General features: G+C 41.4%; 1 protein-coding gene across 1 annotated transcript in view; it reads left to right on the top strand.

The window, feature by feature from the left end:
- LOC135553896 (glutamate receptor ionotropic, NMDA 2A-like) overlaps positions 1–27,500 on the top strand; it is a 65,448-nt gene that overhangs the window by 36,009 nt on the left and 1,939 nt on the right. The window contains exon 2 of the mRNA XM_064985820.1: positions 19,001–19,426. Coding sequence (XP_064841892.1) covers positions 19,004–19,426 — 423 coding nt within the window. The 5' untranslated portion in view covers positions 19,001–19,003. The remainder of the gene's footprint in view (positions 1–19,000; positions 19,427–27,500) is intronic.

The raw sequence follows: 27,500 nt of genomic DNA, 5'->3' as shown, positions 1-27,500 counted from the left end.
CTGTAGTATAAAGTAGTGCACTATATAGGGAATAGGGCTGTAGTATAAAGTAGTGCACTATATAGGGAATAGGGCTGTAGTATAAAGTAGTGCACTATATAGGGAATAGGGCTGTAGTATAAAGTAGTGTACTATATAGGGAATAGGGCTGTAGTATAAAGTAGTGCACTATATAGGGAATAGGGCTGTAGTATAAAGTAGTGTCCTATATAGGGCTGTAGTATAAAGTAGTGTACTATATAGGGCTGTAGTATAAAGTAGTGCACTATATAGGGAATAGGGCTGTAGTATAAAGTAGTGTACTATATAGGGAATAGGGCTGTAGTATAAAGTAGTGTCCTATATAGGGCTGTAGTATAAAGTAGTGTACTATATAGGGCTGTAGTATAAAGTAGTGTACTATATAGGGAATAGGGCTGTAGTATAAAGTAGTGTCCTATATAGGGCTGTAGTATAAAGTAGTGTACTATATAGGGCTGTAGTATAAAGTAGTGTACTATATAGGGCTGTAGTATAAAGTAGTGTACTATATAGGGAATAGGGCTGTAGTATAAAGTAGTGTCCTATATAGGGCTGTAGTATAAAGTAGTGTACTATATAGGGCTGTTGTATAAAGTAGTGTACTATATAGGGAATAGGGCTGTAGTATAAAGTAGTGTCCTATATAGGGCTGTAGTATAAAGTAGTGTCCTATATAGGGCTGTAGTATAAAGTAGTGTACTATATAGGGAATAGGGCTGTAGTATAAAGTAGTGTCCTATATAGGGCTGTAGTATAAAGTAGTGTCCTATATAGGGCTGTAGTATAAAGTAGTGTACTATATAGGGAATAGGGCTGTAGTATAAAGTAGTGTCCTATATAGGGCTGTAGTATAAAGTAGTGCACTATATAGGGAATAGGGCTGTAGTATAAAGTATTGCACTATATAGGGAATAGGGCTGTAGTATAAAGTATTGCACTATATAGGGAATAGGGCTGTAGTATAAAGTAGTGCACTATATAGGGAATAGGGCTGTAGTATAAAGTAGTGCACTATATAGGGAATAGGGCTGTAGTATAAAGTAGTGCACTATATAGGGAATAGGGCTGTAGTATAAAGTAGTGTACTATATAGGGAATAGGGCTGTAGTATAAAGTAGTGTACTATATAGGGAATAGGGCTGTAGTATAAAGTAGTGCACTAGATAGGGAATAGGGCTGTAGTATAAAGTAGTGTACTATATAGGGAATAGGGCTGTAGTATAAAGTAGTGCACTATATAGGGAATAGGGCTGTAGTATAAAGTAGTGTACTATATAGGGAATAGGGCTGTAGTATAAAGTAGTGCACTATATAGGGAATAGGGCTGTAGTATAAAGTAGTGCACTATATAGGGAATAGGGCTGTAGTATAAAGTAGTGTCGTATATAGTGCTGTAGTATAAAGTAGTGTACTTTATAGGGCTGTAGTACAAAGTAGTGTACTATATAGGGAATAGGGCTGTAGTATAAAGTAGTGTCCTATATAGGGCTGTAGTATAAAGTAGTGTACTATATAGGGCTGTTGTATAAAGTAGTGTACTATATAGGGCTGTAGTATAAAGTAGTGTACTATATAGGGAATAGGGCTGTAGTATAAAGTAGTGTCCTATATAGGGCTGTAGTATAAAGTAGTGTACTATATAGGGCTGTAGTATAAAGTAGTGTACTATATAGGGAATAGGGCTGTAGTATAAAGTAGTGTCCTATATAGGGCTGTAGTATAAAGTAGTGTCCTATATAGGGCTGTAGTATAAAGTAGTGTACTATATAGGGAATAGGGCTGTAGTATAAAGTAGTGCACTGTAGTATAAAGTAGTGTCCTATATAGGGCTGTAGTATAAAGTAGTGTACTATATAGGGAATAGGGCTGTAGTATAAAGTAGTGTCCTATATAGGGCTGTAGTATAAAGTAGTGCACTATATAGGGAATAGGGCTGTAGTATAAAGTATTGCACTATATAGTGAATAGGGCTGTAGTATAAAGTATTGCACTATATAGGGAATAGGGCTGTAGTATAAAGTAGTGCACTATATAGGGAATAGGGCTGTAGTATAAAGTAGTGCACTATATAGGGAATAGGGCTGTAGTATAAAGTAGTGCACTATATAGGGAATAGGGCTGTAGTATAAAGTAGTGTACTATATAGGGAATAGGGCTGTAGTATAAAGTAGTGTACTATATAGGGAATAGGGCTGTAGTATAAAGTAGTGCAATAGATAGGGAATAGGGCTGTAGAATAAAGTAGTGCACTATATAGGGAATAGGGCTGTAGTATAAAGTAGTGCACTATATAGGGAATAGGGCTGTAGTATAAAGTAGTGTACTATATAGGGAATAGGGCTGTAGTATAAAGTATTGCACTATATAGGGAATAGGGCTGTAGTATAAAGTAGTGCACTATATAGGGAATAGGGCTGTAGTATAAAGTAGTGTACTATATAGGGAATAGGGCTGTAGTATAAAGTAGTGCACTATATAGGGAATAGGGCTGTAGTATAAAGTAGTGTACTATATAGGGAATAGGGCTGTAGTATAAAGTTGTGCACTATATAGGGAATAGGGCTGTAGTATAAAGTAGTGTACTATATAGGGAATAGGGCTGTAGTATAAAGTAGTGCACTATATAGGGAATAGGGCTGTAGTATAAAGTAGTGTACTATATAGGGAATAGGGCTGTAGTATAAAGTAGTGCACTATATAGGGAATAGGGCTGTAGTATAAAGTAGTGTACTATATAGGGAATAGGGCTGTAGTATAAAGTAGTGTACTATATAGGGAATAGGGCTGTAGTATAAAGTAGTGCACTATATAGGGAATAGGGCTGTAGTATAAAGTAGTGTACTATATAGGGAATAGGGCTGTAGTATAAAGTAGTGCACTATATAGGGAATAGGGCTGTAGTATAAAGTAGTGTACTATATAGGGAATAGGGCTGTAGTATAAAGTAGTGCACTATATAGGGAATAGGGCTGTAGTATAAAGTAGTGTACTATATAGGGAATAGGGCTGTAGTATAAAGTAGTGCACTATATAGGGAATAGGGCTGTAGTATAAAGTAGTGTACTATATAGGGAATAGGGCTGTAGTATAAAGTAGTGTACTATATAGGGAATAGGGCTGTAGTATAAAGTAGTGTACTATATAGGGAATAGGGCTGTAGTATAAAGTAGTGCACTATATAGGGAATAGGGCTGTAGTATAAAGTAGTGCACTATATAGGGAATAGGGCTGTAGTATAAAGTAGTGCACTATATAGGGAATAGGGCTGTAGTATAAAGTAGTGTACTATATAGGGAATAGGGCTGTAGTATAAAGTAGTGTACTATATAGGGAATAGGGCTGTAGTATAAAGTAGTGTACTATATAGGGAATAGGGCTGTAGTATAAAGTAGTGCACTATATAGGGAATAGGGCTGTAGTATAAAGTAGTGTACTATATAGGGAATAGGGCTGTAGTATAAAGTAGTGTACTATATAGGGAATAGGGCTGTAGTATAAAGTAGTGCACTATATAGGGAATAGGGCTGTAGTATAAAGTAGTGCACTATATAGGGAATAGGGCTGTAGTATAAAGTAGTGTACTATATAGGGAATAGGGCTGTAGTATAAAGTAGTGTACTATATAGGGAATAGGGCTGTAGTATAAAGTAGTGTACTATATAGGGAATAGGGCTGTAGTATAAAGTAGTGCACTATATAGGGAATAGGGCTGTAGTATAAAGTAGTGCACTATATAGGGAATAGGGCTGTAGTATAAAGTAGTGTCCTATATAGGGAATAGGGCTGTAGTATAAAGTAGTGTCCTATATAGGGAATAGGGCTGTAGTATAAAGTAGTGTACTATATAGGGAATAGGGCTGTAGTATAAAGTAGTGCACTATATAGGGAATAGGGCTGTAGTATAAAGTAGTGCACTATATAGGGAATAGGGCTGTAGTATAAAGTAGTGCACTATATAGGGAATAGGGCTGTAGTATAAAGTAGTGCACTATATAGGGAATAGGGCTGTAGTATAAAGTAGTGCACTATATAGGGAATAGGGCTGTAGTATAAAGTAGTGTACTATATAGGGAATAGGGCTGTAGTATAAAGTAGTGCACTATATAGGGAATAGGGCTGTAGTATAAAGTAGTGCACTATATAGGGAATAGGGCTGTAGTATAAAGTAGTGTACTATATAGGGAATAGGGCTGTAGTATAAAGTAGTGCACTATATAGGGAATAGGGCTGTAGTATAAAGTAGTGCACTATATAGGGAATAGGGCTGTAGTATAAAGTAGTGCACTATATAGGGAATAGGGCTGTAGTATAAAGTAGTGTACTATATAGGGAATAGGGCTGTAGTATAAAGTAGTGCACTATATAGGGAATAGGGCTGTAGTATAAAGTAGTGTACTATATAGGGAATAGGGCTGTAGTATAAAGTAGTGTACTATATAGGGAATAGGGCTGTAGTATAAAGTAGTGTACTATATAGGGCTGTAGTATAAAGTAGTGTACTATATAGGGAATAGGGCTGTAGTATAAAGTAGTGTCCTATATAGGGCTGTAGTATAAAGTAGTGTTCTATATAGGGCTGTAGTATAAAGTAGTGTACTATATAGGGAATAGGGCTGTAGTATAAAGTAGTGTCCTATATAGGGCTGTAGTATAAAGTAGTGTCCTATATAGGGCTGTAGTATAAAGTAGTGTACTATATAGGGAATAGGGCTGTAGTATAAAGTAGTGTCCTATATAGGGCTGTAGTATAAAGTAGTGCACTATATAGGGAATAGGGCTGTAGTATAAAGTAGTGTACTATATAGGGAATAGGGCTGTAGTATAAAGTAGTGCACTATATAGGGAATAGGGCTGTAGTATAAAGTAGTGTACTATATAGGGAATAGGGCTGTAGTATAAAGTAGTGTCCTATATAGGGCTGTAGTATAAAGTAGTGTCCTATATAGGGCTGTAGTATAAAGTAGTGTACTATATAGGGAATAGGGCTGTAGTATAAAGTAGTGTCCTATATAGGGCTGTAGTATAAAGTAGTGTCCTATATAGGGCTGTAGTATAAAGTAGTGTACTATATAGGGAATAGGGCTGTAGTATAAAGTAGTGTCCTATATAGGGCTGTAGTATAAAGTAGTGCACTATATAGGGAATAGGGCTGTAGTATAAAGTAGTGTACTATATAGGGAATAGGGCTGTAGTATAAAGTAGTGCACTATATAGGGAATAGGGCTGTAGTATAAAGTAGTGTACTATATAGGGAATAGGGCTGTAGTATAAAGTAGTGCACTATATAGGGAATAGGGCTGTAGAATAAAGTAGTGTACTATATAGGGAATAGGGCTGTAGTATAAAGTAGTGCACTATATAGGGAATAGGGCTGTAGTATAAAGTAGTGTACTATATAGGGAATAGGGCTGTAGTATAAAGTAGTGTACTATATAGGGAATAGGGCTGTAGTATAAAGTAGTGTACTATATAGGGAATAGGGCTGTAGTATAAAGTAGTGCACTATATAGGGAATAGGGCTGTAGTATAAAGTAGTGCACTATATAGGGAATAGGGCTGTAGTATAAAGTAGTGCACTATATAGGGAATAGGGCTGTAGTATAAAGTAGTGTACTATATAGGGAATAGGGCTGTAGTATAAAGTAGTGTACTATATAGGGAATAGGGCTGTAGTATAAAGTAGTGTACTATATAGGGAATAGGGCTGTAGTATAAAGTAGTGCACTATATAGGGAATAGGGCTGTAGTATAAAGTAGTGTACTATATAGGGAATAGGGCTGTAGTATAAAGTAGTGTACTATATAGGGAATAGGGCTGTAGTATAAAGTAGTGCACTATATAGGGAATAGGGCTGTAGTATAAAGTAGTGCACTATATAGGGAATAGGGCTGTAGTATAAAGTAGTGTACTATATAGGGAATAGGGCTGTAGTATAAAGTAGTGTACTATATAGGGAATAGGGCTGTAGTATAAAGTAGTGTACTATATAGGGAATAGGGCTGTAGTATAAAGTAGTGCACTATATAGGGAATAGGGCTGTAGTATAAAGTAGTGCACTATATAGGGAATAGGGCTGTAGTATAAAGTAGTGTCCTATATAGGGAATAGGGCTGTAGTATAAAGTAGTGTCCTATATAGGGAATAGGGCTGTAGTATAAAGTAGTGTCCTATATAGGGAATAGGGCTGTAGTATAAAGTAGTGCACTATATAGGGAATAGGGCTGTAGTATAAAGTAGTGCACTATATAGGGAATAGGGCTGTAGTATAAAGTAGTGCACTATATAGGGAATAGGGCTGTAGTATAAAGTAGTGCACTATATAGGGAATAGGGCTGTAGTATAAAGTAGTGCACTATATAGGGAATAGGGCTGTAGTATAAAGTAGTGTACTATATAGGGAATAGGGCTGTAGTATAAAGTAGTGCACTATATAGGGAATAGGGCTGTAGTATAAAGTAGTGCACTATATAGGGAATAGGGCTGTAGTATAAAGTAGTGTACTATATAGGGAATAGGGCTGTAGTATAAAGTAGTGCACTATATAGGGAATAGGGCTGTAGTATAAAGTAGTGCACTATATAGGGAATAGGGCTGTAGTATAAAGTAGTGCACTATATAGGGAATAGGGCTGTAGTATAAAGTAGTGTACTATATAGGGAATAGGGCTGTAGTATAAAGTAGTGCACTATATAGGGAATAGGGCTGTAGTATAAAGTAGTGCACTATATAGGGAATAGGGCTGTAGTATAAAGTAGTGTACTATATAGGGAATAGGGCTGTAGTATAAAGTAGTGTACTATATAGGGCTGTAGTATAAAGTAGTGTACTATATAGGGAATAGGGCTGTAGTATAAAGTAGTGTCCTATATAGGGCTGTAGTATAAAGTAGTGTCCTATATAGGGCTGTAGTATAAAGTAGTGTACTATATAGGGAATAGGGCTGTAGTATAAAGTAGTGTCCTATATAGGGCTGTAGTATAAAGTAGTGTCCTATATAGGGCTGTAGTATAAAGTAGTGTACTATATAGGGAATAGGGCTGTAGTATAAAGTAGTGTCCTATATAGGGCTGTAGTATAAAGTAGTGCACTATATAGGGAATAGGGCTGTAGTATAAAGTATTGCACTATATAGGGAATAGGGCTGTAGTATAAAGTAGTGCACTATATAGGGAATAGGGCTGTAGTATAAAGTAGTGTACTATATAGGGAATAGGGCTGTAGTATAAAGTAGTGCACTATATAGGGAATAGGGCTGTAGTATAAAGTAGTGTACTATATAGGGAATAGGGCTGTAGTATAAAGTAGTGTACTATATAGGGAATAGGGCTGTAGTATAAAGTAGTGCAATAGATAGGGAATAGGGCTGTAGTATAAAGTAGTGCACTATATAGGGAATAGGGCTGTAATATAAAGTAGTGTACTATATAGGGAATAGGGCTGTAGTATAAAGTAGTGCACTATATAGGGAATAGGGCTGTAGTATAAAGTAGTGCACTATATAGGGAATAGGGCTGTAGTATAAAGTAGTGCACTATATAGGGAATAGGGCTGTAGTATAAAGTAGTGCACTATATAGGGAATAGGGCTGTAGTATAAAGTAGTGCACTATATAGGGAATAGGGCTGTAGTATAAAGTAGTGCACTATATAGGGAATAGGGCTGTAGTATAAAGTAGTGTACTATATAGGGAATAGGGCTGTAGTATAAAGTAGTGCACTATATAGGGAATAGGGCTGTAGTATAAAGTAGTGTACTATATATGGAATAGGGCTGTAGTATAAAGTAGTGCACTATATAGGGAATAGGGCTGTAGTATAAAGTAGTGTACTATATAGGGAATAGGGCTGTAGTATAAAGTAGTGCACTATATAGGGAATAGGGCTGTAGTATAAAGTAGTGTACTATATAGGGAATAGGGCTGTAGTATAAAGTAGTGCACTATATAGGGAATAGGGCTGTAGTATAAAGTAGTGTACTATATAGGGAATAGGGCTGTAGTATAAAGTAGTGTACTATATAGGGAATAGGGCTGTAGTATAAAGTAGTGCACTATATAGGGAATAGGGCTGTAGTATAAAGTAGTGTACTATATAGGGAATAGGGCTGTAGTATAAAGTAGTGTACTATATAGGGAATAGGGCTGTAGTATAAAGTAGTGCACTATATAGGGAATAGGGCTGTAGTATAAAGTAGTGTACTATATAGGGAATAGGGCTGTAGTATAAAGTAGTGCACTATATAGGGAATAGGGCTGTAGTATAAAGTAGTGTACTATATAGGGAATAGGGCTGTAGTATAAAGTAGTGCACTATATAGGGAATAGGGCTGTAGTATAAAGTAGTGTACTATATAGGGAATAGGGCTGTAGTATAAAGTAGTGCACTATATAGGGAATAGGGCTGTAGTATAAAGTAGTGTACTATATAGGGAATAGGGCTGTAGTATAAAGTAGTGTACTATATAGGGAATAGGGCTGTAGTATAAAGTAGTGTCCTATATAGGGCTGTAGTATAAAGTAGTGTACTATATAGGGCTGTAGTATAAAGTAGTGTACTATATAGGGAATAGGGCTGTAGTATAAAGTAGTGTCCTATATAGGGCTGTAGTATAAAGTAGTGTACTATATAGGGCTGTAGTATAAAGTAGTGTACTATATAGGGAATAGGGCTGTAGTATAAAGTAGTGTACTATATAGGGCTGTAGTATAAAGTAGTGTACTATATAGGGCTGTAGTATAAAGTAGTGTACTATATAGGGAATAGGGCTGTAGTATAAAGTAGTGTCCTATATAGGGCTGTAGTATAAAGTAGTGTACTATATAGGGAATAGGGCTGTAGTATAAAGTAGTGTCCTATATAGGGCTGTAGTATAAAGTAGTGTACTATATAGGGCTGTAGTATAAAGTAGTGTACTATATAGGGAATAGGGCTGTAGTATAAAGTAGTGTCCTATATAGGGCTGTAGTATAAAGTAGTGTACTATATAGGGCTGTAGTATAAAGTAGTGTACTATATAGGGCTGTAGTATAAAGTAGTGTACTATATAGGGAATAGGGCTGTAGTATAAAGTAGTGTCCTATATAGGGCTGTAGTATAAAGTAGTGTACTATATAGGGCTGTAGTATAAAGTAGTGTACTATATAGGGAATAGGGCTGTAGTATAAAGTAGTGTCCTATATAGGGCTGTAGTATAAAGTAGTGTCCTATATAGGGCTGTAGTATAAAGTAGTGTACTATATAGGGAATAGGGCTGTAGTATAAAGTAGTGTCCTATATAGGGCTGTAGTATAAAGTAGTGTCCTATATAGGGCTGTAGTATAAAGTAGTGTACTATATAGGGAATAGGGCTGTAGTATAAAGTAGTGTCCTATATAGGGCTGTAGTATAAAGTAGTGCACTATATAGGGAATAGGGCTGTAGTATAAAGTATTGCACTATATAGGGAATAGGGCTGTAGTATAAAGTATTGCACTATATAGGGAATAGGGCTGTAGTATAAAGTAGTGCACTATATAGGGAATAGGGCTGTAGTATAAAGTAGTGCACTATATAGGGAATAGGGCTGTAGTATAAAGTAGTGCACTATATAGGGAATAGGGCTGTAGTATAAAGTAGTGTACTATATAGGGAATAGGGCTGTAGTATAAAGTAGTGTACTATATAGGGCTGTAGTATAAAGTAGTGTACTATATAGGGCTGTAGTATAAAGTAGTGTACTATATAGGGAATAGGGCTGTAGTATAAAGTAGTGTCCTATATAGGGCTGTAGTATAAAGTAGTGTACTATATAGGGCTGTAGTATAAAGTAGTGTACTATATAGGGAATAGGGCTGTAGTATAAAGTAGTGTACTATATAGGGCTGTATATAAAGTAGGTACTATATAGGGCTGTAGTATAAAGTAGTGTACTATATAGGGAATAGGGCTGTAGTATAAAGTAGTGTACTATATAGGGCTGTAGTATAAAGTAGTGTACTATATAGGGAATAGGGCTGTAGTATAAAGTAGTGTACTATATAGGGCTGTAGTATAAAGTAGTGTACTATATAGGGCTGTAGTATAAAGTAGTGTACTATATAGGGAATAGGGCTGTAGTATAAAGTAGTGTCCTATATAGGGCTGTAGTATAAAGTAGTGTCCTATATAGGGCTGTAGTATAAAGTAGTGTACTATATAGGGAATAGGGCTGTAGTATAAAGTAGTGTCCTATATAGGGCTGTAGTATAAAGTAGTGCACTATATAGGGAATAGGGCTGTAGTATAAAGTATTGCACTATATAGGGAATAGGGCTGTAGTATAAAGTAGTGCACTATAGAGGGAATAGGGCTGTAGTATAAAGTAGTGCACTATATAGGGAATAGGGCTGTAGTATAAAGTAGTGCACTATATAGGGAATTAGGCTGTAGTATAAAGTAGTGTACTATATAGGGAATAGGGCTGTAGTATAAAGTAGTGTACTATATAGGGAATAGGGCTGTAGTATAAAGTAGTGCACTAGATAGGGAATAGGGCTGTAGTATAAAGTAGTGCACTATATAGGGAATAGGGCTGTAATATAAAGTAGTGTACTATATAGGGAATAGGGCTGTAGTATAAAGTAGTGCACTATATAGGGAATAGGGCTGTAGTATAAAGTAGTGCACTATATAGGGAATAGGGCTGTAGTATAAAGTAGTGCACTATATAGGGAATAGGGCTGTAGTATAAAGTAGTGCACTATATAGGGAATAGGGCTGTAGTATAAAGTAGTGCACTATATAGGGAATAGGGCTGTAGTATAAAGTAGTGCACTATATAGGGAATAGGGCTGTAGTATAAAGTAGTGTACTATATAGGGAATAGGGCTGTAGTATAAAGTAGTGCACTATATAGGGAATAGGGCTGTAGTATAAAGTAGTGTACTATATATGGAATAGGGCTGTAGTATAAAGTAGTGCACTATATAGGGGCTGTAGTATAAAGTAGTGTACTATATAGGGAATAGGGCTGTAGTATAAAGTAGTGTACTATATAGGGAATAGGGCTGTAGTATAAAGTAGTGTACTATATAGGGCTGTAGTATAAAGTAGTGCACTATATAGGGAATAGGGCTGTAGTATAAAGTAGTGTACTATATAGGGAATAGGGCTGTAGTATAAAGTAGTGTACTATATAGGGAATAGGGCTGTAGTATAAAGTAGTGCACTATATAGGGAATAGGGCTGTAGTATAAAGTAGTGTACTATATAGGGAATAGGGCTGTAGTATAAAGTAGTGCACTATATAGGGAATAGGGCTGTAGTATAAAGTAGTGTACTATAGGGAATAGGGCTGTAGTATAAAGTAGTGCACTATATAGGGAATAGGGCTGTAGAATAAAGTAGTGTACTATATAGGGAATAGGGCTGTAGTATAAAGTAGTGCACTATATAGGGAATAGGGCTGTAGTATAAAGTAGTGTACTATATAGGGAATAGGGCTGTAGTATAAAGTTGTGCACTATATAGGGAATAGGGCTGTAGTATAAAGTAGTGTACTATATAGGGAATAGGGCTGTAGTATAAAGTAGTGCACTATATAGGGAATAGGGCTGTAGTATAAAGTAGTGCACTATAGGGAATAGGGCTGTAGTATAAAGTAGTGTACTATATAGGGAATAGGGCTGTAGTATAAAGTAGTGTCCTATATAGGGCTGTAGTATAAAGTAGTGTACTATATAGGGCTGTAGTATAAAGTAGTGTACTATATAGGGAATAGGGCTGTAGTATAAAGTAGTGTCCTATATAGGGCTGTAGTATAAAGTAGTGTACTATATAGGGCTGTAGTATAAAGTAGTGTACTATATAGGGAATAGGGCTGTAGTATAAAGTAGTGTACTATATAGGGCTGTAGTATAAAGTAGTGTACTATATAGGGCTGTAGTATAAAGTAGTGTACTATATAGGGAATAGGGCTGTAGTATAAAGTAGTGTCCTATATAGGGCTGTAGTATAAAGTAGTGTACTATATAGGGAATAGGGCTGTAGTATAAAGTAGTGTCCTATATAGGGCTGTAGTATAAAGTAGTGTACTATATAGGGCTGTAGTATAAAGTAGTGTACTATATAGGGAATAGGGCTGTAGTATAAAGTAGTGTCCTATATAGGGCTGTAGTATAAAGTAGTGTACTATATAGGGCTGTAGTATAAAGTAGTGTACTATATAGGGCTGTAGTATAAAGTAGTGTACTATATAGGGAATAGGGCTGTAGTATAAAGTAGTGTCCTATATAGGGCTGTAGTATAAAGTAGTGTACTATATAGGGCTGTAGTATAAAGTAGTGTACTATATAGGGAATAGGGCTGTAGTATAAAGTAGTGTCCTATATAGGGCTGTAGTATAAAGTAGTGTCCTATATAGGGCTGTAGTATAAAGTAGTGTACTATATAGGGAATAGGGCTGTAGTATAAAGTAGTGTCCTATATAGGGCTGTAGTATAAAGTAGTGTCCTATATAGGGCTGTAGTATAAAGTAGTGTACTATATAGGGAATAGGGCTGTAGTATAAAGGAGTGTCCTATATAGGGCTGTAGTATAAAGTAGTGCACTATATAGGGAATAGGGCTGTAGTATAAAGTATTGCACTATATAGGGAATAGGGCTGTAGTATAAAGTATTGCACTATATAGGGAATAGGGCTGTAGTATAAAGTAGTGCACTATATAGGGAATAGGGCTGTAGTATAAAGTAGTGCACTATATAGGGAATAGGGCTGTAGTATAAAGTAGTGCACTATGTAGGGAATAGGGCTGTAGTATAAAGTAGTGTACTATATAGGGAATAGGGCTGTAGTATAAAGTAGTGTACTATATAGGGCTGTAGTATAAAGTAGTGTACTATATAGGGCTGTAGTATAAAGTAGTGTACTATATAGGGAATAGGGCTGTAGTATAAAGTAGTGTCCTATATAGGGCTGTAGTATAAAGTAGTGTACTATATAGGGCTGTAGTATAAAGTAGTGTACTATATAGGGAATAGGGCTGTAGTATAAAGTAGTGTACTATATAGGGCTGTAGTATAAAGTAGTGTACTATATAGGGCTGTAGTATAAAGTAGTGTACTATATAGGGAATAGGGCTGTAGTATAAAGTAGTGTCCTATATAGGGCTGTAGTATAAAGTAGTGTACTATATAGGGAATAGGGCTGTAGTATAAAGTAGTGTCCTATATAGGGCTGTAGTATAAAGTAGTGTACTATATAGGGCTGTAGTATAAAGTAGTGTACTATATAGGGAATAGGGCTGTAGTATAAAGTAGTGTCCTATATAGGGCTGTAGTATAAAGTAGTGTACTATATAGGGCTGTAGTATAAAGTAGTGTACTATATAGGGCTGTAGTATAAATTAGTGTACTATATAGGGAATAGGGCTGTAGTATAAAGTAGTGTCCTATATAGGGCTGTAGTATAAAGTAGTGTACTATATAGGGCTGTAGTATAAAGTAGTGTACTATATAGGGAATAGGGCTGTAGTATAAAGTAGTGTCCTATATAGGGCTGTAGTATAAAGTAGTGTCCTATATAGGGCTGTAGTATAAAGTAGTGTACTATATAGGGAATAGGGCTGTAGTATAAAGTAGTGTCCTATATAGGGCTGTAGTATAAAGTAGTGTCCTATATAGGGCTGTAGTATAAAGTAGTGTACTATATAGGGAATAGGGCTGTAGTATAAAGTAGTGTCCTATATAGGGCTGTAGTATAAAGTAGTGCACTATATAGGGAATAGGGCTGTAGTATAAAGTAGTGTACTATATAGGGAATAGGGCTGTAGTATAAAGTAGTGCACTATATAGGGAATAGGGCTGTAGTATAAAGTAGTGTACTATATAGGGAATAGGGCTGTAGTATAAAGTAGTGCACTATATAGGGAATAGGGCTGTAGTATAAAGTAGTGTACTATATAGGGAATAGGGCTGTAGTATAAAGTAGTGCACTAAATAGGGAATAGGGCTGTAGTATAAAGTAGTGTACTATATAGGGAATAGGGCTGTAGTATAAAGTAGTGTACTATATAGGGAATAGGGCTGTAGTATAAAGTAGTGTACTATATAGGGAATAGGGCTGTAGTATAAAGTAGTGTACTATATAGGGAATAGGGCTGTAGTATAAAGTAGTGTACTATATAGGGAATAGGGCTGTAGTATAAAGTAGTGCACTATATAGGGAATAGGGCTGTAGTATAAAGTAGTGCACTATATAGGGAATAGGGCTGTAGTATAAAGTAGTGTACTATATAGGGAATAGGGCTGTAGTATAAAGTAGTGTACTATATAGGGAATAGGGCTGTAGTATAAAGTAGTGTACTATATAGGGAATAGGGCTGTAGTATAAAGTAGTGCACTATATAGGGAATAGGGCTGTAGTATAAAGTAGTGCACTATATAGGGAATAGGGCTGTAGTATAAAGTAGTGTCCTATATAGGGAATAGGGCTGTAGTATAAAGTAGTGTCCTATATAGGGAATAGGGCTGTAGTATAAAGTAGTGTCCTATATAGGGAATAGGGCTGTAGTATAAAGTAGTGCACTATATAGGGAATAGGGCTGTAGTATAAAGTAGTGCACTATATAGGGAATAGGGCTGTAGTATAAAGTAGTGCACTATATAGGGAATAGGGCTGTAGTATAAAGTAGTGCACTATATAGGGAATAGGGCTGTAGTATAAAGTAGTGCACTATATAGGGAATAGGGCTGTAGTATAAAGTAGTGTACTATATAGGGAATAGGGCTGTAGTATAAAGTAGTGCACTATATAGGGAATAGGGCTGTAGTATAAAGTAGTGCACTATATAGGGAATAGGGCTGTAGTATAAAGTAGTGTACTATATAGGGAATAGGGCTGTAGTATAAAGTAGTGCACTATATAGGGAATAGGGCTGTAGTATAAAGTAGTGCACTATATAGGGAATAGGGCTGTAGTATAAAGTAGTGCACTATATAGGGAATAGGGCTGTAGTATAAAGTAGTGTACTATATAGGGAATAGGGCTGTAGTATAAAGTAGTGCACTATATAGGGAATAGGGCTGTAGTATAAAGTAGTGCACTATATAGGGAATAGGGCTGTAGTATAAAGTAGTGTACTATATAGGGAATAGGGCTGTAGTATAAAGTAGTGTACTATATAGGGAATAGGGCTGTAGTATAAGGTAGTGCACTATATAGGGAATAGGGCTGTAGTATAAAGTAGTGCACTATATAGGGAATAGGGCTGTAGTATAAAGTAGTGCACTATATAGGGAATAGGGCTGTAGTATAAAGTAGTGTACTATATAGGGAATAGGGCTGTAGTATAAAGTAGTGCACTATATAGGGAATAGGGCTGTAGTATAAAGTAGTGCACTATATAGGGAATAGGGCTGTAGTATAAAGTAGTGCACTATATAGGGAATAGGGCTGTAGTATAAAGTAGTGCACTATATAGGGAATAGGGCTGTAGTATAAAGTAGTGTACTATATAGGGAATAGGGCTGTAGTATAAAGTAGTGCACTATATAGGGAATAGGGCTGTAGTATAAAGTAGTGCACTATATAGGGAATAGGGCTGTAGTATAAAGTAGTGCACTATATAGGGAATAGGGCTGTAGTATAAAGTAGTGTACTATATAGGGAATAGGGCTGTAGTATAAAGTAGTGCACTATATAGGGAATAGGGCTGTAGTATAAAGTAGTGCACTATATAGGGAATAGGGCTGTAGTATAAAGTAGTGTACTATATAGGGAATAGGGCTGTAGTATAAAGTAGTGCACTATATAGGGAATAGGGCTGTAGTATAAAGTAGTGCACTATATAGGAAATAGGGCTGTAGTATAAAGTAGTGTACTATATAGGGAATAGGGCTGTAGTATAAAGTAGTGCACTATATAGGGAATAGGGCTGTAGTATAAAGTAGTGCACTATATAGGGAATAGGGCTGTAGTATAAAGTAGTGCACTATATAGGGAATAGGGCTGTAGTATAAAGTAGTGTACTATATAGGGAATAGGGCTGTAGTATAAAGTAGTGTACTATATAGGGAATAGGGCTGTAGTATAAAGTAGTGCACTATATAGGGAATAGGGCTGTAGTATAAAGTAGTGTACTATATAGGGAATAGGGCTGTAGTATAAAGTAGTGCACTATATAGGGAATAGGGCTGTAGTATAAAGTAGTGCACTATATAGGGAATAGGGCTGTAGTATAAAGTAGTGCACTATATAGGGAATAGGGCTGTAGTATAAAGTAGTGCACTATATAGGGAATAGGGCTGTAGTATAAAGTAGTGTACAATATAGGGTACTAACCTACTGCATTACCTTACAGAACGGTGTAGTGGACAGTTCTGAGAGCAGGAGTCTAACCTACTGCATTACCTTACAGAACAGTGTAGTGGACAGTTCTGAGAGCAGGTGTCTAACCTACTGCAATACCTTACAGAACAGTGTCGTGGACAGTTCTGAGAGCAGGCGTCTAACCTACTGCATTACCTTACAGAACAGTGTCGTGGACAGTTCTGAGTGCAGGAGTCTAACCTACTGCATTACCTTACAGAACAGTGTAGTGGACAGTTCTGAGAGCAGGCGTCTAACCTACTGCATTACCTTACAGAACAGTGTCGTGGACAGTTCTGAGTGCAGGAGTCTAACCTACTGCATTACCTTACAGAACAGTGTCGTGGACAGTTCTGAGAGCAGGCGTCTAACCTACTGCATTACCTTACAGAACAGTGTAGTGGACAGTTCTGAGAGCAGGCATCTAACCTACTGCATTACCTTACAGAACAGTGTAGTGGACAGTTCTGAGAGCAGGCGTCTAACCTACTGCATTACCTTACAGAACAGTGTAGTGGACAGTTCTGAGAGCAGGCGTCTAACCTACTGCATTACCTTACAGAACAGTGTAGTGGACAGTTCTGAGAGCAGGAGTCTAACCTACTGCATTACCTTACAGAACAGTGTAGTGGACAGTTCTGAGAGCAGGCGTCTAACCTACTGCATTACCTTACAGAACAGTGTAGTGGACAGTTCTGAGAGCAGGAGTCTAACCTACTGCATTACCTTACAGAACAGTGTAGTGGACAGTTCTGAGAGCAGGAGTCTAACCTACTGCATTACCTTACAGAACGGTGTAGTGGACAGTTCTGAGAGCAGGAGTCTAACCTACTGCATTACCTTACAGAACAGTGTAGTGGACAGTTCTGAGAGCAGGCGTCTAACCTACTGCATTACCTTACAGAACAGTGTAGTGGACAGTTCTGAGAGCAGGCATCTAACCTACTGCATTACCTTACAGAACAGTGTAGTGGACAGTTCTGAGAGCAGGCGTCTAACCTACTGCATTACCTTACAGAACAGTGTAGTGGACAGTTCTGAGAGCAGGCGTCTAACCTACTGCATTACCTTACAGAACAGTGTAGTGGACAGTTCTGAGAGCAGGAGTCTAACCTACTGCATTACCTTACAGAACAGTGTAGTGGACAGTTCTGAGAGCAGGCGTCTAACCTACTGCATTACCTTACAGAACAGTGTAGTGGACAGTTCTGAGAGCAGGAGTCTAACCTACTGCATTACCTTACAGAACAGTGTAGTGGACAGTTCTGAGAGCAGGAGTCTAACCTACTGCATTACCTTACAGAACGGTGTAGTGGACAGTTCTGATCGCCTAATAGAACCTCTAGACTGTTGGCTGCCGTCCAATCCCCTTTCCCTTTCTTCCTCATTTCCCCTTTCGTAGACCTTCTAAAGCGTTGGATTGGTTTAATTGTGGGACAGAGGGCGTTTCTTACACTTGTGTCACACCAATCTAGTGTCGTCTAAATCGAACACTGAACTAAAATATATAAAGGGAACCTGTAAAGTGTTGGTTCCGTGTTTCACGACGTGAAATGTAATATCCGTGTTTCATGCGCACAAACAATCTTATTTCCCTCAAATTGTTTTGCTCAAATTGTTTTACACCCCTGTTAGTGAGCATTTCTTCTTTGTCAAGATAATCCATTCACCTGACAGGTGTGGCATATCAAGAAGTGGATTAAACGGCATGATCATTACACAGGTGCACCTTGTGCTGGGGACAATAAAAGGCCACTCTAAAATGTGGAGTTTTGTCGCACAACACAAGGCCACAGATGTCTCATGTTTTGAGGGAGCGTGCAATTGGCATGCTGACTGCTGGAATGTCCACCAGAGCTGTTGTCAGAGAATTGAATGTTCATTTCTCTACCATAAGCCGCTTTTCCAACATAATTTTAGAGAATTTGGCAGTACATCCAACCGGCCTCACAACCGCAGACCACGTTTATGGCGTCATGTGGCCGAGCGGTTTGCTGATGTCAACGTTGTGAACAGAACGTCCCATGGTGCCGGTGGGGTTATGGTGTGGGCAGGCATAAACTATGGACAACCATCCCAATAGCATTTTATTGATGGCAATTTGAATGCTCAGAGATACCGTGACGAGATCCTGAGGCCCATTGTGAGACCCATTTTATTTTAAGGTATTTGTGACAAACAGAGGCATATCTGTATTCCCAGTCATGAGAAATCCATAGATTAGGACCTAATGAATTTATTTCAATTGACTGATTTCCACATATGAACTGTAACTCAGTAAAATCAATGAAATTATTGCATGTTGTGTTTCTATTTCTCTTCAGTATAGTTGTATACAATCAGTTCTTGAATCACAATCTGATTTAGAATGAGAATGTATACTAGAATTAGAATCAGTTCTAGAATTAGAATCAGTTCTAGAATTACAATCAGATTTAGAATGAGAATGTATTCTATAATTAAAATCTGTTCTAGAATTAGAATGAGTTCTAGAATCAGAATCAGTTCTAGAATTAGAATCAGTTCTATGGTTTCTACATTTTTTCTCTTTTTTTCTCTCGATATACATATTTCTGTCCCTACCTTACTCAATATCTTCTTCAGTATCTCCATGTTATATTAATCTCTCTCTCTCTCCCTCTCTCTCTCCCCCAGGAGATGAAGTGTCTCAACATGTCAGTGGGTAGGGGGCTGACCCTGGCCTTCCCAGCTCTCCTGTGTTCCCTGGTGACCCTGGTGACCCTGGTCATGGAGGTGGAAGGTCAGAAGGTCCCCATCCTCAACATCGCTGTGATCCTGGGCCGCACGCGCTACATCTCCGACCGGGACATTCGGGCTCTCTGGAGCAAAGACGACCCCATGGACGTCAACGTGGTCACCGTGTTGGTCAACGAGACTGACCCCAAGAGTATCATCACCCACGTGTGCGACCTGATGTCCGGGACCAAGATCCACGGGGTGGTGTTCGGAGACGGGACGGACCAGGAGGCCATCGCTCAGATATTGGATTTTATTTCCTCCCAGACACTGATCCCCATACTGGGCATCCACGGGGGATCCTCCATGATCATGGCTGATAAGGTGAGGAGGGAGGGAGGGAGGGAGGAGGGAGATCCTCTATGGTCATGGCTGATAAGGTGAGGAGGGAGGGAGGGAGGGAGGAGGGAGATCCTCCATGATCATGGCTGATAAGGTGAGGAGGGAGGGAGGGAGGGAGGAGGGAGATCCTCTATGGTCATGGCTGATGAGGTGAGGAGGGAGGGAGGGAGGGAGGAGGGAGATCCTCTATGGTCATGGCTGATAAGGTGAGGAGGGAGGGAGGGAGGGAGGAGGGAGATCCTCTATGGTCATGGCTGATAAGGTGAGGAGGAGGGAGGGAGGGAGGAGGGAGATCCTCCATGATCATGGCTGATAAGGTGAGGAGGGAGGGAGGGAGGGAGGAGGGAGATCCTCTATGGTCATGGCTGATGAGGTGAGGAGGGAGGGAGGGAGGGAGGAGGGAGATCCTCTATGGTCATGGCTGATAAGGTGAGGAGGGAGGGAGGAGGGAGATCCTCAATGATCATGGCTGATAAGGTGAGGAGGGAGGGAGATCCTCTATGGTCATGGCTGATAAGGTGAGGAGGGAGGGAGGGAGGAGGGAGATCCTCTATGATCATGGCTGATGAGGTGAGGAGGGAGGGAGATCCTCCATGATCATGGCTGATAAGGTGAGGAGGGAGGGAGGGAGGAGGGAGATCCTCTATGGTCATGGCTGTTGAGGTGAGGAGGGAGATCCTCTATGGTCATGGCTGATGAGGTGAGGGAGGGAGGAGAGATCCTCTATGGCTGTTGAGGTGAGGAGGGATGGAGATCCTCTATGGTCATGGCTGATGAGGTGAGGGAGGGAGGAGGGAGATCCTCTATGGTCATGGCTGTTGAGGTGAGGAGGGAGGGAGATCCTCTATGGTCATGGCTGATGAGGTGAGGAGGGAGGGAGATCCTCTATGGTCATGGCTGATGAGGTGAGGAGGGAGATCCTCTATGGTCATGGCTGATGAGGGAGGGAGGAGGGATATGCTCTATGGTCATGGCTGATGAGTTGGGGAGGGAGGAGGGAGATCCTCTATGGTCATGGCTGATGAGGTGAGGGAGGAGGGAGGGAGATCCTCTATGGTCATGGCTGATGAGGTGAGGGAGGAGGGAGGGAGATCCTCTATGGTCATGGCTGATGAGGTGAGGAGGGAGGGAGGGAGATCCTCTATGGTCATGGCTGATGAGGTGAGGAGGGAGGGAGGGAGATCCTCTATGGTCATGGCTGATGAGGAGGGAGGGAGGGAGATCCTCTATGGTCATGGCTGATGAGGTGAGGAGGGAGGGAGGGAGATCCTCTATGGTCATGGCTGATGAGGTGAGGAGGGAGGGAGGGAGGGAGATCCTCTATTGTCTTGGCTGATGAGGTGAGGAGGGAGGGAGGGAGATCCTCTATGGTCATGGCTGATGAGGTGAGGAGGGAGGGAGGGAGATCCTCTATGGTCATGGCTGGTGAGGTGAGGAGGGAGGGAGGAGGGAGATCCTCTATGGTCATGGCTGGTGAGGTGAGGAGGGAGGAGGGAGATCCTCTATGGTCATGGCTGATGAGGTGAGGGAGGAGGAGATCCTCTATGGTCATGGCTGATGAGGTGAGGAGGGAGATCCTCTATGGTCATGGCTGATGAGGTGAGGTGAGGAGGGAGATCCTCTATGGTCATGGCTGGTGAGGTGAGGAGGGAGGGAGATCCTCTATGGTCATGGCTGATGAGGTGAGGAGGGAGATTCTCTATGGTCATGGCTGGTGAGGTGAGGTGAGGAGGGAGATCCTCTATGGTCATGGCTGATGAGGTGAGGAGGGAGGAGGGAGGGAGATCCTCTATGGTCATGGCTGATGAGGTGAGGTGAGGAGGGAGATCCTCTATGGTCATGGCTGATGAGGTGAGGAGGGAGGGAGGGAGATCCTCTATGGTCATGGCTGATGAGGTGAGGAGGGAGGGAGATCCTCTATGGTCATGGCTGATGAGGTGAGGAGGGAGGGAGGGAGATCCTCTATGGTCATGGCTGATGAGGTGAGGTGAGGAGGGAGATCCTCTATGGTCATGGCTGATGAGGTGAGGAGGGAGGGAGGGAGATCCTCTATGGTCATGGCTGATGAGGTGAGGAGGGAGGGAGGGAGATCCTCTATGGTCATGGCTGATGAGGTGAGGAGGGAGGGAGGAGGGAGATCCTCTATGGTCATGGCTGATGAGGTGAGGGAGGAGGGAGATCCTCTATGGTCATGGCTGATGAGGTGAGGAGGGAGATCCTCTATGGTCATGGCTGATGAGGTGAGGAGGGAGGGAGGGAGATCCTCTATGGTCATGGCTGATGAGTGGGGGAGGGAGGGAGATCCTCTATGGTCATGGCTGATGAGGTGGGGAGGGAGGGAGGAGGAGATCCTCTATGGTCATGGCTGATGAGGGAGGGAGGGAGATCCTCTATGGTCATGGCTGATGAGGTGGGGAGGGAGGAGGGAGATCCTCTATGGTCATGGCTGATGAGTGGGGGAGGGAGGGAGGGAGATCCTCTATGGTCATGGCTGATGAGGTGGGGAGGGAGGGAGGAGGGAGATCCTCTATGGTCATGGCTGATGAGGGAGGGAGGGAGATCCTCTATGGTCATGGCTGGTGAGGTGAGGAGGGAGGAGGGAGATCCTCTATGGTCATGGCTGATGAGGTGAGGAGGGAGGGAGGGAGATCCTCTATGGTCATGGCTGATGAGGTGAGGAGGGAGATCCTCTATGGTCATGGCTGATGAGGTGAGGAGGGAGGGAGGGAGATCCTCTATGGTCATGGCTGATGAGGTGAGGAGGGAGGGAGGGAGATCCTCTATGGTCATGGCTGATGAGGTGGGGAGGGAGATCCTCTATGGTCATGGCTGATGAGGTGAGGAGGGAGATCCTCTATGGTCATGGCTGATGAGGTGAGGAGGGAGGGAGGGAGATCCTCTATGGTCATGGCTGATGAGGTGGGGAGGGAGATCCTCTATGGTCATGGCTGATGAGGTGAGGAGGGAGGGAGGGAGGAGGGAGATCCTCTATGGTCATGGCTGATGAGGTGAGGAGGGAGATCCTCTATGGTCATGGCTGATGAGGTGAGGAGGGAGGGAGGGAGATCCTCTATGGTCATGGCTGATGAGGTGGGGAGGGAGATCCTCTATGGTCATGGCTGGTGAATGTATCATTATAATGATTTGGGGTGGGGGGGGGTATTTGTGTCCTTTTTATCACATCCTAACTCCCCCTGAGACATCTGCAGGGTTCACATTGCCCAGGGCCCCTGGAGTGAATGTGATTAAATGCCTTGCTCAAGAGCACAACAACAGATTGGTTTAACTTGTCGGCTCAGGGTTATTTGGACCGGCAACTTATTGGGTACCGACCCAACTCTCTAACCTCGAGGCTACCTGCTGCACCCGAGGTGAGGGGGATGGGGTGGGGAGGGAGGGAGGTGGTGAGGAGGGAGGGGGAGGGAGGGAGGTGAGGAGGGAGAGATGAGGTGGAGGGAGGGAGGGGGAGAGGGGTGGGGAGGGAGAGATGAGGTGGAGGGAGGGAGGGAGGGTGGTGAGGAGGGAGACGATGGCTATGTGAAGTCATCTGTCTTGTTGTTTTTGCCTCTTGTGGGTGTTTTATTGTATCAGAATATGTGTGAAAACAGATTGTGTGTGTGGAGAAATTAGTAGATGAATGGATGGCTGAAATTGCAAAACGGGGTATCTGCTTGGTAAGGTTTAGGGTGGGGTGTCTGCTTGGTAGGGTTTAGGGTGGGGTATCTGCTTGGTAAGGTTTAGGGTGGGGTGTCTGCTTGGTAAGGTTTAGGGTGGGGTATCTGCTTGGTAAGGTTTAGGGTGGGGTATCTGCTTGGTAAGGTTTAGTGTGGGGTATCTGCTTGGTAGGGTTTAGGGTGGGGTATCTGCTTGGTAAGGTTTAGGTGGGGTATCTGCTTGGTAAGGTTTAGTGTGGGGTATCTGCTTGGTAAGGTTTCGGGTGGGGTATCTGCTTGGTAAGGTTTAGGGTGGGGTATCTGCTTGGTAAGGTTTAGGGTGGGGTATCTGCTTGGTAAGGTTTAGGGTGGGGTATCTGCTTGGTAAGGTTTAGGGTGGGGTATCTGCTTGGTAAGGTTTAGGGTGGGGTATCTGCTTGGTAAGGTTTAGGGTGGGGTATCTGCTTGGTAAGGTTTCGGTGGGGTATCTGCTTGGGAAGGTTTAGGGTGGGGTATCTGCTTGGTAAGGTTTAGGGTGGGGTATCTGCTTGGTAGGGTTTAGGGTGGGGTATCTGCTTGGTAAGGTTTAGGTGGGGTATCTGCTTGGTAAGGTTTAGGGTGGGGTATCTGCTTGGTAAGGTTTAGGGTGGGGTATCTGCTTGGTAGGGTTTAGGGTGGGGTATCTGCTTGGTAAGGTTTAGGGTGGGGTATCTGCTTGGTAAGGTTTAGGGTGGGGTATCTGCTTGGTAAGGTTTAGGGTGGGGTATCTGCTTGGTAAGGTTTAGGGTGGGGTATCTGCTTGGTAAGGTTTAGGGTGGGGTATCTGCTTGGTAAGGTTTAGGGTGGGGTATCTGCTTGGTAAGGTTTAGGGTGGGGTATCTGCTTGGTAAGGTTTAGGGTGGGGTATCTGCTTGGTAAGGTTTAGGGTGGGGTATCTGCTTGGTAAGGTTTAGGGTGGGGTATCTGCTTGGTAAGGTTTAGGTGGGGTATCTGCTTGGTAAGGTTTCGGGTGGGGTATCTGCTTGGTAAGGTTTAGGGTGGGGTATCTGCTTGGTAAGGTTTAGGGTGGGGTATCTGCTTGGTAAGGTTTAGGGTGGGGTATCTGCTTGGTAAGGTTTAGGGTGGGGTATCTGCTCTGTCTCTCTCTCCATCTCTCTGTTCAGCTGAACTCCTCTGTCTCCAGGTGGTCTCTAGTACCGACTGAGTCTCTAGTACCGACTGGTTCTCTAGTACTGACTGGTTCTGTCTCCAGGTGGTCTCTAGTACTGACTGGTTCTGTCTCCAGGTGGTCTCTAGTACTGACTGGTTCTGTCTCCAGGTGGTCTCCAGTACTGACTGGTTCTGTGTCCAGGTGGTCTCTAGTACTGACTGGTTCTGTCTCCAGGTGGTTTCTAGTACTGACTGGTTCTGTCTCCAGGTGGTCTCTAGTACTGACTGGTTCTGTCTCCAGGTGGTCTCTAGTACTGACTGGTTCTGTCTCCAGGTGGTCTCTAGTACTGACTGGTTCTGTCTCCAGGTGGTCTCTAGTACTGACTGGTTCTGTCTCCAGGTGGTCTCTAGTACTGACTGGTTCTGTCTCCAGGTGGTCTCTAGTACTGACTGGTTCTGTCTCCAGGTGGTCTCTAGTACTGACTGGGTCTCTAGTACTGACTGGTTCTCTATTACTGACTGGTTCTGTCTCCAGGTGGTCTCTAGTACTGACTGGGTCTCTAGTACTGACTGGTTCTCTATTACTGACTGGTTCTGTCTCCAGGTGGTCTCTAGTACTGACTGGTTCTGTCTCCAGGTGGTCTCTAGTACTGACTGGTTCTGTCTCCAGGTGGTCTCTAGTACTGACTGGTTCTGTCTCCAGGTGGTCTCTAGTACTGACTGGTTCTGTCTCCAGGTGGTCTCTAGTACTGACTGGTTCTGTCTCCAGGTGGTCTCTAGTACTGACTGGTTCTGTCTCCAGGTGGTCTCTAGTACTGACTGGTTCTCTAGTACTGACTGGTTCTGTCTCCAGGTGGTCTCTAGTACTGACTGGTTCTGTGTCCAGGTGGTCTCTAGTACTGACTGGTTCTGTCTCCAGGTGGTCTCTAGTACTGACTGGTTCTGTCTCCAGGTGGTCTCTAGTACTGACTGGTTCTGTCTCCAGGTGGTCTCTAGTACTGACTGGTTCTGTCTCCAGGTGGTCTCTAGTACTGACTGGTTCTGTCTCCAGGTGGTCTCTAGTACTGACTGGTTCTCTAGTACTGACTGGTTCTGTCTCCAGGTGGTCTCTAGTACTGACTGGTTCTGTGTCCAGGTGGTCTCTAGTACTGACTGGTTCTGTGTCGACAGGGGAGCTGCTATTCTCTTTCTTCACGTAGAGAGCTCTCCTCAGACAGACAGAGAAGAGTGGCAACAAGATGAAACATTGACTTCAGAATCCACGGTGTGATAAACATAGATTTTTGACGGTTAAATGTAGGTTTTAATCCAGACGTGAAGGGCTCAGAACGGCTGAGCTTCCTCCCGCAGATTCTTGCACATTCATTGTTTCATGGTGTGAATCGTGTTTCATCAATTCCCCCAGTACACGTCACCAGTAGTAAATACACCGTTCATCCCCATCATTTGGTTCCATTCATGTCTGTTAAATTACAGTAAAGTAGTGTGTCTGTTCATTAATGCAGGTATTAATTACAGTAAAGTAGTGTGGCTGTTCATAAATGCAGGTGTTAATTACAGTAAAGTAGTGTGGCTGTTCATTAATGCAGGTATTAATTACAGTAAAGCAGTGTGGCTGTTCATAAATGCAGGTATTAATTACAGTAAAGTAGTGTGGCTGTTCATAAATGCAGGTATTAATTACAGTAAAGCAGTGTAGTAGTGTAGTAAAGTGGCTGTTAATAAATGCAGGTATTAATTACAGTAAAGCAGTGTAGTAGTGTAGTAAAGTGGCTGTTCATAAATGCAGGTATTAATTACAGTAAAGCAGTGTAGTAGTGTAGTAAAGTGTCTTAATAAATGCAGGTATTAATTACAGTAAAGCAGTGTGTCTGTTAAATGCAGGTATTAATTACAGTAAAGTAGTGTGTCTGTTAATTAATGCAGGTATTAATTACAGTAACGTAGTGTATCTGTTCATAAATACAGGTATTAATTACAGTCATTTCACCGTTCTCATTCTCCGACTGGAAACGTTGGGTTTTGCAGAGTTCACAGCCTGCTACAGTTTTGGTTAATTTCATAACCAATTGTTTTTTAGGACATTTGTCAAGTGTTTTCATTGTCTGGTGTCTGTAGTGGCTCCATGTGATCAACAAGCACGTCTGGTTTCTCCTGATGACGTTGTGACGGTTGTATAGAAGCACCTGGCCCGCTGCGCCGAAATGTAGAAAATTATTTTAATTTTAAAAAACTGTTTTTAACTCCAGATGGCATTTAGAATTCCCCCCCAAACATTTAGTTCAAATTCAATTTTTGACTTTTGAACACTTATTGATATTTTTGTATTTTTCTTAAAACTGCACTGTTGGTTAAGGGCTGGTCAGCATTTCACTGTAATGTTTACACCTGTTGGTTAAGGGCTGGTCAGTCAGCATTTCACTGTGAGGTTTACACCTGTTGGTTAATGGCTGGTCAGCATTTCACTGTAATGTTTACACCTGTTGGTTAAGGGCTGGTCAGTCAGCATTTCACTGTAATGTTTACACCTGTTGGTTAAGGGCTGGTCAGTCAGCATTTCACTGTAATGTTTACACCTGTTGGTTAAGGGCTGGTCAGTCAGCATTTCACTGTAATGTTTACACCTGTTGGTTAATGGCTGGTCAGCATTTCACTGTAATGTTTACACCTGTTGGTTAAGGGCTGGTCAGTCAGCATTTCACTGTAATGTTTACACCTGTTGGTTAATGGCTGGTCAGCATTTCACTGTAATGTTTACACCTGTTGGTTAAGGGCTGGTCAGTCAGCATTTCACTGTAATGTTTACACCTGTTGTATTAAGCATTTCACTGTAATGTTTACACCTGTTGGTTAAGGGCTGGTCAGTCAGCATTTCACTGTAATGTTTACACCTGTTGGTTAAGGGCTGGTCGGTCAGCATTTCACTGTAATGTTTACACCTGTTGGTTAAGGGCTGGTCAGTCAGCATTTCACTGTAATGTTTACACCTGTTGGTTAAGGGCTGGTCGGTCAGCATTTCACTGTAATGTTTACACCTGTTGGTTAAGGGCTGGTCGGTCAGCATTTCACTGTAATGTTTACACCTGTTGGTTAAGGGCTGGTCGGTCAGCATTTCACTGTAATGTTTACACCTGTTGGTTAAGGGCTGGTCGGTCAGCATTTCACTGTAATGTTTACACCTGTTGTATTCAGCATTTCACTGTAATGTTTACACCTGTTGGTTAAGGGCTGGTCGGTCAGCATTTCACTGTAAT

This window comes from Oncorhynchus masou, chromosome 14 (genome assembly GCF_036934945.1).
Source record: "Oncorhynchus masou masou isolate Uvic2021 chromosome 14, UVic_Omas_1.1, whole genome shotgun sequence".
NCBI lineage: Eukaryota > Metazoa > Chordata > Actinopteri > Salmoniformes > Salmonidae > Oncorhynchus > Oncorhynchus masou.
This window is presented reverse-complemented; position numbering and strand designations above follow the sequence as displayed.